This window comes from Carcharhinus amblyrhynchos, chromosome 19, assembly GCF_965287045.1.
Source record: "Carcharhinus amblyrhynchos chromosome 19, sCarAmb.v2.hapA, whole genome shotgun sequence".
NCBI classification, from domain to species: Eukaryota; Metazoa; Chordata; class Chondrichthyes; order Carcharhiniformes; family Carcharhinidae; genus Carcharhinus; species Carcharhinus amblyrhynchos.
This window is the reverse complement of record NC_137342.1, coordinates 41,642,479-41,659,662: the sequence shown is the minus strand read 5'-3', so window position 1 is coordinate 41,659,662 and position 17,184 is coordinate 41,642,479. Positions and strand designations below refer to the sequence as shown.

At 41.3% G+C, this 17,184-nt stretch overlaps 1 protein-coding gene across 2 annotated transcripts in view; it reads left to right on the top strand.

Annotated features, from left to right (window-relative positions):
- Nucleotides 1–17,184, top strand: part of mkln1 (muskelin 1, intracellular mediator containing kelch motifs) — a 148,250-nt gene that overhangs the window by 107,830 nt on the left and 23,236 nt on the right. For both annotated transcript variants that reach the window (XM_080207657.1, XM_080207656.1), the window contains exons 13-14: nt 10,260–10,407; nt 16,128–16,242. In XM_080207657.1, the coding sequence (XP_080063783.1) occupies nt 10,260–10,407; nt 16,128–16,242 (263 nt within the window). The remainder of the gene's footprint in view (nt 1–10,259; nt 10,408–16,127; nt 16,243–17,184) is intronic.

Here is a 17,184-nt window from a genome sequence, read left to right as displayed (position 1 = left end):
ATAAACTGCCATGTTGAAAAATCTGCGACTGATTTGTGACATGTTTGTTTCGCTCTTCTAGTTTGGACCAGTTTCACCCTTTTGCCAAGACTGCTTTTTTTTCCCCACCCCTAAAACAGTCCTCCTTTTACCCTCAAAACTCTCTACTAATTTGTTCCATTGTCCCTTTGAGACTTGATTTCTTTTGGTTCTCTCCTTGCTGACCTCGTGTGTCCTTATTTTTATTCTTGCATGGATTGGGTCCTTGCTGGTCAGGTCAGAATTGGTTACCTTGCCAAGGACAATCTGGAGGTTATTTGCAACACGGTGGCCTTGTAATCTCCTGCAGTGCTCCTACTCTCTCATCTTTTCATCTTCGGTAGGCTGTTGGAGCTTAACAAACTCTGCTCTATGGTACCCCATGTTGTCTTGAGCCATAGGTCATCACGTACGCCTTCTGTTTAAACAGCAGTTTCCTCAATCTTGCCCTTGTCCTTCTGTGTCGCCATCAGAAGCCATTCTTTTAGCCACCTAGTTCCTGGCTGCCATCTTGCTTACTTTCAAATGTCTGCCTAAACACTTTCCCCATTGACTGTACTTTTTCCCCTTTCCTGCTTACCATTCACTTTTTTTGTAAAGTACTTGGAGACTTCCTGTTCGTGAATTTTCCAGAAATCTTAGTTCATGGGATCACCAGAATTATTACAGCGCAGAAGGGAAGCCATTTGGCCTGATGTACACCTGGCTGTGTGAATGAGCAATTCAGTTCTATCTGCAACATTCTTTTTAGATAATAGTTTAATCCTCCTTTTGAATGTCTCAATTAAACCTGCCTTCATCACACTCTCAGGCAGTGCATTCCAGACCGTAACCATTCGCTGTGTGAATTTTTTCCCCCTCGTGTTGCTTTTGTTTCTTTTACCAGTTAATTCGAATGTTTGCCGCCTCATTCTTGATCCTCTCCTGAGTAGGAGCAATTACTCTCTATCTATCCGTCCATCTTGTCATGATTTTGAATATCTCTATCGGATCTTCTCTTGGTCGCCTTTTCTCCAAGGAAAGCAACCCTTCTCATCTTGCCTCAAGTGGGATGCTCAGAATTGGATGCAGCACTCCAGCTGAGGCTGAGCTCTTGTCCCAGTTGAATGTAGCCTTCATGCTCTTGTACTCTGTGCCCCTGTTAATAAAGCCTAGGATGCTGTGTGCTTTATTAGCCACACTCTCAACCTGTCCTGCCATCTTTATGATTTACGCACGTCTATACCCAGGTCTCTCGGCACCTGCATCCTTTTAGAATTATACTTGTTTCTTTTTATTGTCATAACAAAATAAATTGCTTGTTTTAAGCATGTGGTTTCCAAATGGAAATACTGATAAAGAGGCTGCTTAACCTCCACTTCACCATCGACTCCAGCCAGTGTTAGTTTTGGCGAAAGTGCTCTTCATCGCCACTTGGTTTAGCTGTTGCGATGAATATCGTGGTTGAATATTTGCGGTTGAGTTTTCTTCTATGAATCTGAAGAAGTTGAATAAGTACAATCACGAAAAATTGGAATCGAATTCCATTCAAACTAAATTAAACAGATGTTATCAAAATTGTTCAACAAGAATCAATTTCCATGATCTCTATTGGAAATTGAGCAGTTCAACTTGCTGTATGCTGTGAACAAGCAGCACAATGGTTAGCACGGTTGCTTCTCAGCGCCAGCAACCTGGGTTCAATTCCCGGCTTGGGTTACTGTCTATGCAGAGTCTGCTCATTCTCCCTGTGTCTGCGTGGTTTCCTCCGGGTGCTCCAGTTTCCTCCCACACTCTGAAAGAAGTGCAGGTTAGGTGCATTGGCCATGCTAAATTCTCCCTCAGCGTACCTGAACAGGTGCTGGAGTGTGGCGACTAGGGGATTTTCACAGTATCTCCATTGCAATGTTAATGTAAGCCTGCTTGTGACAAAATAAAATAAAAGAACCATTAATGTGGAACTGAGTTGGAATCTTTGCAAACACGGGAGGTAGCTCAGAATTCGAGCAAACCAGGAGAATTAGAAAACAGAAACATTAAAACATTTCTAGCAATAATCCTGAACAGTGTGCTTTTGCTGCCATTGCAGCAAACCTGTCCTTCGTGGTTTGTCCCACATTATCCTGTCCCAGTTTTAATCATGTCTTCATTGTATCTTGCCCAATTGCACTTGGTACATCATTCTGTTTTTTGGTGCAACTGCACCAGACCATATTATTCTTAAAATGTGGACTTTTAAAGGGTGGTGAATCTCTGGAATTCTCTGCCGGTTGAGGTGGTGGAGGCTGCTTCGCTAAATATTTTTAAGACGCGGGTTGATGGGTTTTTGATAAGCGAGGGGATTAAGGGTTATGGGGAGAGGGCAGGAATGTGGAACTGAGACACGACAGATCAGCCATGATCTTATTGAATGGCGGGGCAGGCACGAAGGGCTGGATGGCCTACTCCTCCTATTTCTTATGTTCTTAAAAATAATTTTTGCATTACTAGTAATAAATATTCTCATCGCTTATTGCTGTCTGCAGATTGTTCTCAAATCCTGATGTTAACTATTGTATGCTTGAATGCAAATATGCAATTAATAATCATTTGCTGAGGTGGTTGGGGTAGCCATGGGAAAATAGGTGACTTGTACACTTGGGATCCCAGCTGTTGTCTTATACTCCTGATATCAGCCAAAGTCAGATTTGAGATTTTTTTTCCTAGTTTTAACTGCTGCAGACCATACCCTATTTAGCCACTCTAAAATTGTAAAAAGCTCAATATCCACAAATGGTATTTATTCAAACGGCCATATTGTTGGGCAGTAGAGAGTGGAATTGTTCAATACATTTCTCAAAAGCTGCTGAACCCCAAAGTTTTTGAAAGCATCTGTATCAGAAAATCTGCATCTGCCATGAGAACATAATAAATAGGAGCAGGAGTAGGCCTTCGAGCCTGCCCTGCCATTCTATAAGATCATGACTGATCTGAAGTGGATCAGTTCCACTTTCCCGCTTTCTCCCCATAAACCCTTAATTCCCCTGTCTATCAGAAACCTATCTACCCGTGACTTAAATATATTCAGCGAGGTAGCCTCCACCACTTCAACGGGCAGAGAATTCCAGAGATTCACCACCCTTTGAGTGAAGAAGTTCTTCCTCAACTCTGATTTAAACTGATCCCCCCCATCTTGAGGCTGTGCCCGTTAGTCCTGCTATCCTTTCTAAGCAGGAAGAATCTCTCTACCTCTACCCTATCCATACCGTATCACTTGTCACAGCTGAATGTGCACAGGAAGATTTTTGCAACATCAGTGAATGTTTTTTGAAGATTTTGATCCGCAATGATAAACTTGTATCTGTGAAAAGGCTTTACCTTTGACATTCAGAAATTTAAGAGCAGGTTTAGGCCATTTGTCCCTTGAAACCAACATTTCCATTTTGTTAGCTGCAGCAATGCTTTAGTGTCAATTTCCAACAATAAACATAGCCCCCAGGTAAATCTCTGTTTTGATTTTAATCATTTTAGTTGACTCTGCAATAGTATGCTCCATGTTCACTATGAAGAATATTTTTCGAAAACTGACTTGTACCAGGCTTGTCTCAAATTCTCATACACTTCCTATCTGCGCTGTGAATATCCTTTTGTGGTTTTCAACATGTTAATCAGGTAATCCCTTGGGGCATTCCTAAGACATGGAGATGGTTGTGTGTTCTGTCCCAGATAGCAAGCTGGTAAATCATTGCTTAGGCCAAATTCAACCCTTTGTGTATGAATTCCTCTGGTTCTCCATTTCATACCTGTCTACTGTTGGTTTCCATGTGAGGTAAGTGTGTGGTTCATTTCCAACTAGTGGGAGAATTTCTGTTTACCTTGTCTGGTTCCTGAAAAAAGAAGCGACTGATAATGACATTGGCATGTGACCAGGTGTTCATGTTGTCTTTTTGTTTGGAAAATACATCCTCAGCATTAATTCAAGTTACTGGTGCCGAGTGAACCACTTGAGCTACTGACATGAACAACATTTAACACATTTAAAGTTGTACAGCTTTATCTTATTAATAAATACCCACTGTGTTCCTGACAAAGTCTGTAGCATGCATCGTTACAATGCATTAATTATTCTTCTTAGAACTGCTCAGTTTTCTGTAAAATGGAGAAATCAAAAATGAAAGTGTAGAACGCTGCCACAATTAAAAGGAGAAGGGTACAATACGTACATTTTAGAATTAGTTGTTCAGTTATAAAAACAAAATACTGTAGATATATCGAAAATAAAAACAGAACATGGTGGAAGTACTGAGCAGGCAGCATCAGAACTGATGAACATCAGCAATTCTGTTTTTCTCTCTTCACAAATACGTCCTGACCTACTCAGTATTTCCATAATTTTCTGTCTTTTATTTCAAATACATCTGCAATATTTTCCTCTGATCATTAGTTATTATTGTCATTTTAGTCAAATACAGGCACCGGACCATTATCCAGCATCTCAAAATCTGGAAGGATCTAAAAACCAGATCCTGCCCTGAAAACTACAATCCCCATCCGACCCCACCAGGCATTTCTTCCGCCATATCCGGGTTGCAGCATGCTGATTCCCTGCTCTTTAGGCCCAAGATTAGTGATGGGAGCTGGCCTTCACCATAGATGATACAAGAACATCCCAGAAATGGCGCAAAGTCAGGAATTGGGAGAGTGCAACTCAAAATTACAATTGCCAGGGATGTGACAATAGTAAAGCTAATGGGATGTTAATGTTTCTTGTTCAGGCAATTGAATACAAAAGTAGAGAGATTATGCTTCTGTTATACAGGTGAGACCACATCTGGAGTACCTTAAGACCATAAGAGGTAGGGACAGAAATAGGACATTCAGCCCATTGAGTCTGCTCTGTCATACAATGAGATCATGACTGATCTGATGTGATAATTCTCAACTCCACTTCCCTGCCTTATTCCCATAACTTATGATTCATTTATTGAATGAAAAATTTCTCTAAGCCTTGAACACACTTACTGACCTCCACAGCCTTCTGCAGTAAAGAATTCCACAGATTCACTGCCATCTGAGGGAAGAAACTTCTCCTCATCTCTGCCTTAAATGAGTCACCCCTTACTCTGAGATTATGCCCATTGGTTCCGAGACTTCCCCACAAGGGAAAGCAACCTCTCAGCATCTACCCTGTCAAGTCTCCTGAGAATCCTATATGTCTCAATAAGGTTACCTCTTATTCCTCTCTACTCCAAGGAGTTTAGGCTCAACCTCTCCTCAAAACAAAATCCCTCCATGCTTGGGATCAGCCTTGTGTACCTTCTCAGGGCTACCTCCAATGCCAGTTTATCATTCTTTAAATGATGGACCAAAACTGTTTACAATATTTCAGGTGTGTCTAAATGTGCCTTGTATAGTTTGAGCAAGACATCCCTATTTTAAGATTCCATTCCCTTTAAAATCAAGGCCAACATTCTCGAGTGTTGAAATGGTGGCTGAAGCAGAATCTTTGCATATCTTTAAGGCAGATACATAAATCCCTGATAAGACTATGAAAGGTTATTGGGCGTAGGCAGGAAGGTGAAGTTGTTATGATCCGATCATACGTGATCTTACTGGATGGCGGAGCAGGCTTGAAGCCCTGACATCCTTACTTCTAATTTCTGTGTCTGTACGATCCCTCATCTGTTTGTTTCCTCGTTCCGGCTGAGTCCAGGTCGGCAGAGAAATCGGCTTCAGTTTTCCTACTTTTTCCATCCCCACTCCCCAATTCGGAAAATTTCTGTATCCAGTGCATGTCCAGTCTGACCTTTGCAGATATGGGGTCCAGTCCTGCATTTTTTGCCTAATTTTCCCAGAAAAATACTGCCTGGCGTATATTGAATTATAAAGCAGCTGAACTCATCAGTATAACCATTTGATTCTCTTCTGCTGTTAACTTCGCTAACAGTTACATCATCCCGAAACTGGTGATCCACTGCGTAGCAAACATTGTATGGGACGCAGTTATGTGTCAGAAGTTATGTACCAAGCTGAAGGAACAGTATGATCTAGAGATCTAGGGTTATTACAACCTGTACCTTGTGGGTTGCTAAATCTGCCAAGTACTGCTCATCAGGGGTGACGTTCAGTCAACTTGATTTGCATTTAGAGCCAAGTTTGATTTTCAAACAATAAACGTGTTAGGTTTTACAGCAGCACACACTTCTGCCCAAATAATGAAATGTTTGCAAAAGTGACCTGAAGTTTGGATGAAAATGTAGATTTTGAGGGTCATTTAAACTGGGAGACAGAGGAGTTTAGGAGAGGCTTAAGTGAGTGAAAGAACAGTTGCCAATAGTTGACTTTGCTCAAAAAGCCAGAGCAAGCAGAACAGAGTTGAGGGGGTCTTTTGGCAGTGAGGGAGCTGGCAGAGAACAGAAAAGGTGGGGTTGCGGGGAATTTTAACACCGGGGTGCAAATGTTTAATATACTGATGTATTTTGGGAAAGGCAGTCTGTGTAAATCAGCAAGGACAGAGGTAACGCAAGCAGGACTTGGTGTTCAACACTGTACAGGCAACTAAGTTTGGGGCAGGTTAAAGTTTGAGGGTGGCAGTTTGGAGACAACCTGGGAGTCTGGAGATGTGAAGTATGAAATTTGCAATATGAGGGGCAGAAATCAGCCATGATATCACAGTAGGTGATGTTTATGATGGAGAGGAAATGCCTTTGGAAATTCCACTCTCAGTCCATTGGAACAACAAAGTTGCAAAGAGTAAAAGTTTAAAGTTTATTTATTAGTCACAAGTAGATGTACATTCACACTGTAATGAAGTTACTGCAAGAATTCCCTAGTCACCACATTCTGGTGCCTGTTCAGTCTGAACAGTTAAAATGGCGCAGTTCCCATACTGGCTGGGGTTATTAATGAAGGCTGGTACCTAACCAACATGTCTTTCAGAAAGTGCAAGCTCCACACAGACAGCGACCCAAGCTGGGAATTGAACCCAGGTCCCTGGCCGCTGTGATGCAGCAGTACTAACCTCTGTGCTACCTTGCCACTCTAGTGAGACAATGTCATGGAAAGAGTTGGCCTACAGAATTTGTATTTGGTGGGTTAAGGGTGATGGCTCTGGTTTTCCCAATGTTTATCTAGAAAAAATAACTGAAACCCATCCAATACTTGATGTCAGTTTCACCAATTCCCTTTTGACTATTGAGTCTGCTTCTACCGCAGACAGTGTAGATCAGATGATAAGAATTTTAGCAAGAGACCACGAGTGATAGCTACAAGAGCAGGAAGCCAGCATTCAGTGCTGCTTTTGGTAAAGTTCTCATTAGCAGCTCCGGTAGTAGATGGATATTTAATAAGATTCGATTGGGGATACAAACTTGGCATTGTCGAAACACATGGAAGCTGTTATTTGGCAGTTTCTGAGCAATTAGTTCTTGTACTGGCTTCCCTTTGAGCCTGATTTTGCTGTCCTAGTTGTGCATTTTGTTTGTTTCTCCTGTGTTATATAAGGTGATAGTTTTTTTTGTCTATCGAATTCCTAGTTTTAAAGGTAATGTTGCCATAGCCCCGATGACCATAGGCTGCTCTTCCCTTTGAAGGGGAGAGCTTGACTTGCAATGATTTAATCTGAGGATCACCTCCCCTTGGGTGAGGGGCAAGGTTGAGAAAGCAGGGCCTTCATTAATAACCCCACCCGGTACGGAAACTGCGCAGTTGGCATTACTCTGCATCACTAAGCAGCTTTCCATTCATCTGACGAAGGAATAGCATTCCAAAAGCTTGTGGGTTTACTATCAATTAAACTTGTTGGACTTTAACCTGGTGTTGTGAGACTTCTTACTGTGTTTACCCCAGTCCAATGCTGGCATCTCCACATTGTCACTCACCAGCTGTCCAGCCAGCTGAGCTCAACTGACCCCTGTGGTTCCATCTGTCTTTAAACTTTTAAAATCTTGGGTTCTGATTCTGTTGCATATGCATATGTTTTTCACTGATGTAGTGGCAATGCAGCTGCATGTTTTATGGTGAAGCATGCTACTTGCAATGCTACTCAAGTGGTTGGCATCTGCCTTAGGGCTAAAACCTGTGGTCAATGTTCCCTCTAAACTGTCCAGCCATGCAGCAACTTGAAAATTCCTGTGCTTGTCTCTCAATAAATCTGCTCTAAGCAGCCACACAAAAAAAATTTAAAGGATGCTGCACACTACAAAAAAAATTAGAAGATATGTTGGATGTGACTCCTGTGGTTCTCTGTTAACCATCTAGGGATTATACTGGATGGGATGGGGGAGTATATGTAAGTTAGTTATTTTTCAAGTCAGATAGGCCCCAGGATATCGAGTGAATGATCTTGGTAATCCTACACATGAGTCAGACTAATGAAAGATTATTTGAGCCCTTTGCCTCTTGAATGATTTGCCCTATCATGTTTGTTCCATCAGTAGGTGGTATTGATGACCATTCAGTAACCTTGGCTCATTAATAGGATGTAGAAGGGTAGATCTACCATTCAGCATCACACTTTGCTGCCCTAAGTCAGTACCCTAATGGGTATTTGTGCTAGTAAAGCATTCTGATTAACTGGTTAAATACCAGTACTCGTGTAATCACTTGGGGAATCCTGAACCTTCTGTATTGCCAATCTACATCTAAAACTTTCAGACTTGAAATGGACTTCCCCCCAATGCAAAGGGAGGGGAGAAGAACTAGAAAGAAAGAGAAGGACCTATGGATTCTACATTGAATAAACAATTTTTCTAACAGCTTTGGAAGTTTAAGGGTGGGACATATCTTTGCAATTGTCGGATATCTAAATTCGCAGTGGGGAAGAATTTTATGCAATGCTTCTGAATTGTATGTTAAATCACGTATTCACCTAGATGAGGAGTGCTGTTAGCTCATCCACTGAGAAAAATCTATCCTTTTCTCTTTCTCAATCATGGTATACAGGGTTTATACAAATGCTGTATGTGATTTCAGGAGTTTTGCTTTCTTCTAAAAGCCCAGTATCATCGTCATTTTTTTAAATTCAAAACTCTGTCTTTTGCTAAGGCTCACTATCAGGGCTATTTGCTACATTATCATTGTGCTTTTACAGAAGAACTGTTTTTACCAGAGAACCATACAATTTAATCATCATTGCTTTGGTTTGGTATTTGTTGATTGATCTTTGCCTTGTGATCATTGCTGTGGTTTAATTGGCCCCACTGCATCATAATTTCAACAAATTCAATTAGTTGTAAATACTTCTCAACAAAATTCTAACTGGGAAATCTTTCCAATAAACAAAAATCATTGATGCTGTCCCAAAGTAACACAGGATCTAAAGAACAGAGATGTTGTCTTGTCCGAATACTTCAATAAGAAGCTTTGAAATTTCATTTCATGAAAGGTATTATGAAGTGTCAAAAATGGATGTCTCCTCAGCTGCTCTTCATTTCACTGTAAAATAATTAGATTTCAACATGCAGCACAACATTGTAAATACTGTCGATGCCTCATTAGAAATCCCAACATTTTTCAAAAATGTATTTGGCAACCTAATGAGTACTGTAGATTTTTATCACAATGATTTATTTTTCTATTTTATCATGCTTAAGCCATTACGATTTTCATTTGTCATATGAGTTCAAAAAGATATAAAGACTTTTTTGTTAAATGATTGATGCATGAGCGCAACAGAAACCACTGGAAAAACTCAGTGCATCAGGCATCATTGGGTGTTGGAGCACAAACTAGTTGGCCTTCTCGGGTATTGACGCTTCCTCAGACCAGAAGAGATTTGAAATGGACAGCATTTAAAACGACAAAGGGAGGGGCTACTTGATGCTCGCTCAAGCATGCTGTCCTTGCCTTACAGTCATTTTGTCTTGCAATCTCTCGCATAGGCATACACGTTAGAGCCACCTGCTTTCTCCAAAATGTGCCAGCACCCTAGTCCTATCTTTCTCTATTACTCAACAGCCCGAGGGAAAAAATGTGAGCTGTAGTTTGGATCTAAACTTGGCACTGTAGGATTTTGCCTTGGAAAATTGAGCTGATTGGTATTGTCCAGCATGTCAGATGTGAAAATAGTTTTTTTTTGCTTATTTTCACTTGATTACAGAGTGAAAGCTGAAAATTGGGAATCTTTTAGTCAGGTGTTAATGTTTTCACTTGATTTTGAGTTAACTGCAAGGTGGGCATAGGTTTTAGATACCATCCAAAAATGGTGTCCTTGAAAATGTTTTACAATTTGTCTAAATATTTAGTTTGAAATAAGTCATTTTCTAAGTTGTTGCACTCTTCAGTCCCAATGACAGGTTTCACTCAGAGGGCTACAATTGACCCAGAACTAAATGAGATTCATGTCCTCTCGGGTCTCAGTAAAGATAAGGACAAGCGGGAAGAGAATGTTCGGAATTCTTTTTGGATTTATGACATTGCCCGGAATAACTGGTAAGTTCGAAAGCAAACGATTACCCAAAGTACTAACCACAAGTGATTTCCGTTTTTGGACTCCCCTGGTAGTTTTGGGCTGCTCAACAATCACAGACGCTTTTTTTTTTGCTTTGTTGTTCACAGCACTTGTATTTTGGAAATGTGAAGAGTCTATAAATGTTATCATAGATGCAGCACAGGAGGAGCTATTCAGCCCATCGTAGCTGTGCCAGTTCTCCTATACTCTAAGAGATGAAAACTGCATTTGCACGACTTTGGATTTTTAATTTCAGTTTTTTTACTACTTACATTTGGGTACATGAACTTCTTCTTGTCAGCTTCCAAAGATGCGAGCAGTTGTGATCTCTTAAGATTGGATTCGGCACGAGAAGTTTGACTGTCCTATTATCCTCATTGACTTACCTCCCCGGGAATAGCTGATGTGAATCTTGCCTGCCCTTTCTTTGCTCTCAAGTACATTCTTGTGCTTGTTCCACCATGACGATGGGAAAGCACCATTTAATCAGTGACAACAAATTAGTTTGGATTTACAAACTTGGAGGCTTGAATAGGTGTTGTATGACCTGACCATCTAACCTGTCCTTTTTTTCCTGTGTTTAATGTTTGAGATGGCTTCAGTTTATTCCACAAATATGCTGTACAAGAAAAATGAAGGGTGATCTTTAGTATTAGTGTAGAGGTATTGTACCTACTCAGGAATGTGTGTTCAGTGCCTGTTTCGTGTCTCCCTTCACAGTATCAGTAAGAGTGACAACTATAGCAAATAGGAAATGCCCCACCCACTCTGAGCTGAAACTCAATGCCTAAAATAGTGGTAGAGGCTGAAACCTTGATGCTGTTTATTTTTATTTATTCACTGGGTGTGAGTATCATTAGCTCAGTCTGTACTTAGACATTCACTTGTAGTGCCATAATCTAGAGGACTATGGACCAAGAGCTGCAAAATGGGATTTGGCTCTGAATCATTTATTGGCTGGCACTGAAATGATGGACTGAATGGCCTTGTATGCCATAAATATTTTGTTTCTATCAAGCGTTGATGCAGTGCATTGGGATAAATAGGCACTGTGCCCTGGTTAGTGGCATTTAAACCACCGAAGTGAATTACAGTCTTCCGAGTTGAAGTATATTTTAATATTCCTGATCCCTACATTTGAGATTACATTGGGTATTTGGCTGGCAACTCCAGCTAAAAATTATGTAGCAGTCTTTGCTGTGATCTTGACTTTTGAGGATGTAACAAATTCTGTTTAATTATTTTGTGTAATTACTGGTAATGTGGATCGCTCCAGAATCCCAAACTACTTCAAAATGCATAACTTGTATATCATAGAATGATTGCAGGATAGAAGGAGGCTGTTTGGCCCATTTTGTACCCAGTATATGATCCTGTATAAGATGATCTTGGCTGGTTCCACTCTCACCCTTTCTGTGTAGCCCTGCAATTGTTTTGTGTCTTCAGATGCTTTTACAGTTCCCCTTTAGCAAACCACACTTTTCAATACATTTCATGTCCTAACTACTTGCTATGTATAGATTTGCTCCTTGTGTTGTCGTTGCTTCTTTTGCCAATCACCTTAAATTGGCATCCATTGGTGCCCAACTATTCCACCAATGAGAACAGTTTCTCCCTACCTCTACTCAGATCCCTCAATGTTGCACACTCAATCTTTCTGGCCTTTGATAAGGAGAACACTCCCGTTTCCACAATCTATCCACATAAATGAAATCCCTCATCACTGGAACCATTCTCATAGATCTATTCTGCATCTTTTGTAAAGCCTGCATATCTTTTCTAAAACGTGATCCCAGAATTGGACACATCAATCTGATGTATTATGATCTTTTTGTTTGTACTGTATACCTATTTATAAAGCCTTTTTTAACTACTTACTCAATCTACCCTGCCATCAACAAGAATTTGAGCACAGTTCTCTCCCTTCCTACAGCCCCTTTATTTTGTATTGCCTCTCCTCGCTCTTCCTATCAAAATGTATCACTTCACACTTCGCTGCTTTAAATTTCATTTGCACCACATGTCTATTCGTACCATCAGTCTGTCAAAAATCCTTTTGGAAGTCCATCGTTATCCTTCTCACAGTTCACAATACTTCCAAGTTGTGCGTCATGTGTGTCTTTTGAAATTTGTCTAGGTTATTAATATATATCCAGAAAAGTGTTGGTCTTGGTACTAACATCTTGGGATTGTATTCCTTCCTCCAATTGGAGAAACGACCATTCTCTGCTGCTGTCTGTTCCCTGTCACTCAGCCATTTTTGTACCCTGCTACTGTTTCTTTTATTTTATGGATTTCAACTTTGCTGGCGAGCCTATTATGTTGCACTCTTACCAACTCTGTTTGGAAGCCCTTGTACACCTCATCAATCGCACTACTCTCATCAATTCTTTGTTACATCTTCATAAAACTCAGGCAAGTGAGCTAAAACACTATTTTCCTGAAAGAAATTCATGCTGGTTTCCCTTGATTAATCAACATTTGTCCAAGTGACTGTTAATTTTGTCTCTGGTGTATTTTGTGCTCATGGCTTTGTGAGTGGAGTATCATGTGTCTCAAATTTGATTGTTTTTTGAAGAGGTAACCAAGAAGGTAGATGAGGGCCGTGCAGTTGATGTTGTCTACATGGACTTTAGCAACGTCTTTGGCAAGGTACCGCATGGTAGGTTGTTGCATAAGGTTAAATCACGGGATCCGGGGTGAGATAGCTAAACGGATATAAAATTGGCTTGATGACAGAATAAGTCTCACAACACCAGGTTAAAGTCTAACAGGTTTATTTGGTAGCAAAAGCCACTAGCTTTTGAAGCGCTGCTTCTTCATTTGGTGAGTGGGATTTCAGTTCACAACCAGGGCATATAAAGATACAAACTCAATTTACAAAATAATGGTCGGAATGTGAGTCTTTACAGGTAATCAAGTCTTAAAGGGACAGACAATGTGAGTGGAGAGAGGGTTAAGCACAGGTTAAAGAGATGCGTATTGTCTCCAGCCAGGACAGTTAGCAAGATTTTGCAAGTCCAGACAAGTCATGGGGGTTACAGATAGTGTGACATGAACCCAAGATCCCAGTTGAGGCAGTCCTTGTGTGCGGAACTTGGCTATCGGTCTCTGCTCAGCGATTCTGTGCTGTCGTGTGATGTGAAGGCCGCCTTGGAGAATGCTTACCCGAAGATCAGAGGCTGAATGCCTGTGACCGCTGAAGTGTTCCCCAACAGGAAGAGAACACTCTTGCCTGGTGATTGTGGAGCGGTGTTCATTGACCTGTTGTCGTCAACGGATGAATGAACACCGCTCGACAATCACCAGGCAAGAGTGTTCTCTTCCTGTTGGGGAACACTTCAGTGGTCACGGGCTTTCGGCCTCTGAACTTCAGGTAACTGTTCTCTAAGGTGGCCTTTGTGACGCACGACAGCACAGAATCGCTGAGCAGAGACTGATAGCCAAGTTCCGCACGCACGAGGACGGCCTCAACGGGGATCTTGGGTTCATGTCACACTATCAGTAACCCCCACGACTTGCCTGGGCTTGCAATATTTCATTAACTGTCCTGGCTGGAGACAATACACGTCTCTTTAACCTGGGCTTAACCCTCTCTCCACTCACATTGTCTGTGCCTCTAAGACTTGATTACCTGTAAAGACTCACATTCCAACCATTATTTTGTAAATTGACTTTGTGTTTTTATATGCCCTGTTTGTGAACTGAAATCCCACTCACCCAATGAAGAAGCAGTGCTTCGAAAGCCAGTGGCTTTTGCCAACAAATAAACCTGTTGGACTTTAACCTGGTGTTGTGAGACTTCTTACTGTGTTTACCCCAGTCCAACGCTGGCATCTCTACATCTTGGTGACAGAAGTTGCAGAGGGTTGTTTTTCAAACTGGAGACCTGAGACCAGCACTGTGCCTCAGGGATCGTTGCTGGGTCCATTATTATTTGTCATTTATATTAATGATTTGGATGAGAATATAGGAGGCATGGTTAGTAAGTTTGCAGATGACACCAAGATCAGTGGCATTGTGGACAGCGAAGAAGGCTATCTCGGATTGCAACGGGATCTTGATCAATTAGGCCAGTGGGCTGACGAATGGCAGAAGGAGTTTAATTTGAATAAATGCAAGGTGATGCATTTGGTAGATTGAACCAGGGCAGGACTCTCAGTTAATGGTAGGGCACTGAGGAGAGTTACAGAACAAAGAAGTCATAGCTTCTTGGAAGTGGAGTCACAGGTGGACAGAATGGTGAAGGCGGCATTCAGCATGCTTGGTTTCATTGGCCAGAACATTGAATACAGAGGTTGGGATGTCTTGTTGAAGTTGTGCAAGACATTGGTAAGGCCACACTTGGAATACTGTATACAGTTCTGGTCACCCTATTATAGAAAAGTTATTATTAAACTAGTAAGAGTGTAGAAAAAGATTTACTAGGATGCTACTGGGACTTGATGGTTTGAGCTAAAAGGAGAGGCTGGGTAGACTGGGACTTTTTTCTTTGGAGTGTAGAAGGTGAGGGGTGATCTTATAGAGTTCCATAAAATCATGAAGGGCGCTGATCAGCTAGATAGTCAATATCTTTTCCCAAAGGTAGTGGAGTCAAAAGCTAGGGGGCATGGTTTAAAGTGAGAGGGGAGAGATGCAAAAGGGTCCAGAGGGGCAATTTTTTCACATACAGGGTAATGAGTGTCTGGAACAAGCTGCCAGAGCTAGTAGTGGAGGCATGAGTAAGATGGAGAAAGAGGGATAAAGAACAAAGAACAACACGGTACAGGAAACAGGCCCTTAGGCCCTACAAGCCCACGCTGCCCATTTTAACACTCAGTGAGTGCCTCATTCCAATCCTCCTACCTACGACTTTTGTCAACAACAAATGGGCCAAATGCGGGCAATTGGGACTACCTTAGGGGTTTTAAAGAAAAGGGCAGCATAGACAAGTTGGGCCAAAGGGCCTGTTTCCATGCTCTAAATCTCTATGACTCTATGTGTAGTGAGAATTCTTCAATGATGAGCAATTCTCATCAATGCGGCTTTGTGTTACGCATTTTGTGGTACTTCCTGATGCATTTGAATCTCACTTTGCATGCCAATAAGATCTTGTGCTTGAAAACAGTAAGACTTATTTTTGGAAAGGCTGAATACCGAGGCTGCTGGAAATGTAAATGCTGGCAATACTCAGCAGATACTGCAAGATAGGCTGTGTGTTTCCAACACTTTACATTTACAAGGCTTATTTTTTATTTGTTTTCATTGGGGGTTATGATTGCCATCTAAAAAATGCCTACAGCATTCCTTTCTGAAATGTTTCATTTCCTATAATTTTTAGAAGGTCAGTGTCTGTTTTGATACAAGTTTACAAGCTATTAGGACAAAATTAACATTTGGATGTGTGGATTAATTAAGGAAAACCCGTATGGATTTGTTAAAAGCAAATAGCGTTCAACTAACTTAATTGAAATTTTTGGTAAAGTGCAGAGAATTTGTGCTGTATTTGAATTTGAAATTTGATTAAGGTGTCACAGCAAAGAGCAGGTGGCAATTGATGCAAGCATAATTAATTGTGAATGAGGGATGCATAGACTTTCGTTAGCCGAAGGATTAAGGGACACAAGGCAAAAACAAATACGTGGAGTTAGATCACCTGGAGCTCAATGGGTTTCCTTGCTCCGATGTATCTATAATGGCATGTTTTTTCCCTCTGGCATAGGTCCTGTGTTTACAAAAATGATCAGTCTTTAAAAGATAATCTGAGCAAGAGTCTTCAAGAAGAGGAGCCATGTCCGAGATTCGCTCACCAACTTGTCTATGATGATATGCATAAGGTATCAACATCTTTATCCTCTTTCACTCCTATATGTTACTACTTTTCTCCTTCCCACCTGGAACATCCCAGGTGGCTGGATACAGCACTTGGGGCAAATGGGATCAAAGTTATAGGGAAAAAGCAGGATTAGGCTATTGAGTTGGATGATCAGTCATAATTTTAACATATGCAGAGCAGGCTCGAAGGGCCAAATAGCCTCCTGCTGCTATCTTCAACATTTCTGTGTAACATGCGCCTCAAATGTACAGTTAGGAGTTCACCTGAGAACAATTATGAGTGAAAGATTTTTATAACTAATCCATCAGTAAAAGCAATAATTCTTGATATTCCTCCATCCCCCCACCCCCAGCATCCATTTTATATGATGCATGTCAAAGTCATTTAAATCTTCATGTCCTTTGTTTGCAAAGGGACAATCGAGCACTTCCCCCTTCAAAATAGAGCTCTTTTGGATGACCAAGCCAGCTTAATCACCTCTGCTGGTTTGCACACAGCTGATTTTGTTCTTACTGGAGTCAGCAGTTTGAAGGCTTATTTTGATTGACACGGTGGCACAGTGGGTAGCACTGCTGCCTCACAGTGTCAGGGACCTGAGCTCAATCCCAGCCTTGGATAACTGTGTGGAGTTTGCATGCTCTCCCTGTGTCTGCATGGGTTTCCTCCAGGTGCTCAAGTTTCATCTTACAGTCCAAAGATGTATGGGTTAGGTTGATTGGCCATGCTAAATTGCCCCTTAGTGTCCCGGGATGTGAAGGTTAGAGATATTTGTGGAGTTAATTTATGGGGATGGGGCCTGGGTGGGATTATTGTCGGTGCAGAGTCAGTGGGCCGAATAGCCGCCTTCTGCATTGGGATTCTATGATTGTCAGCTCCACAGTGGAGATACTAACTTGAAATTGAACTCATAAAATATATTTACTTTTTGGAGGGGTGAAGGGTA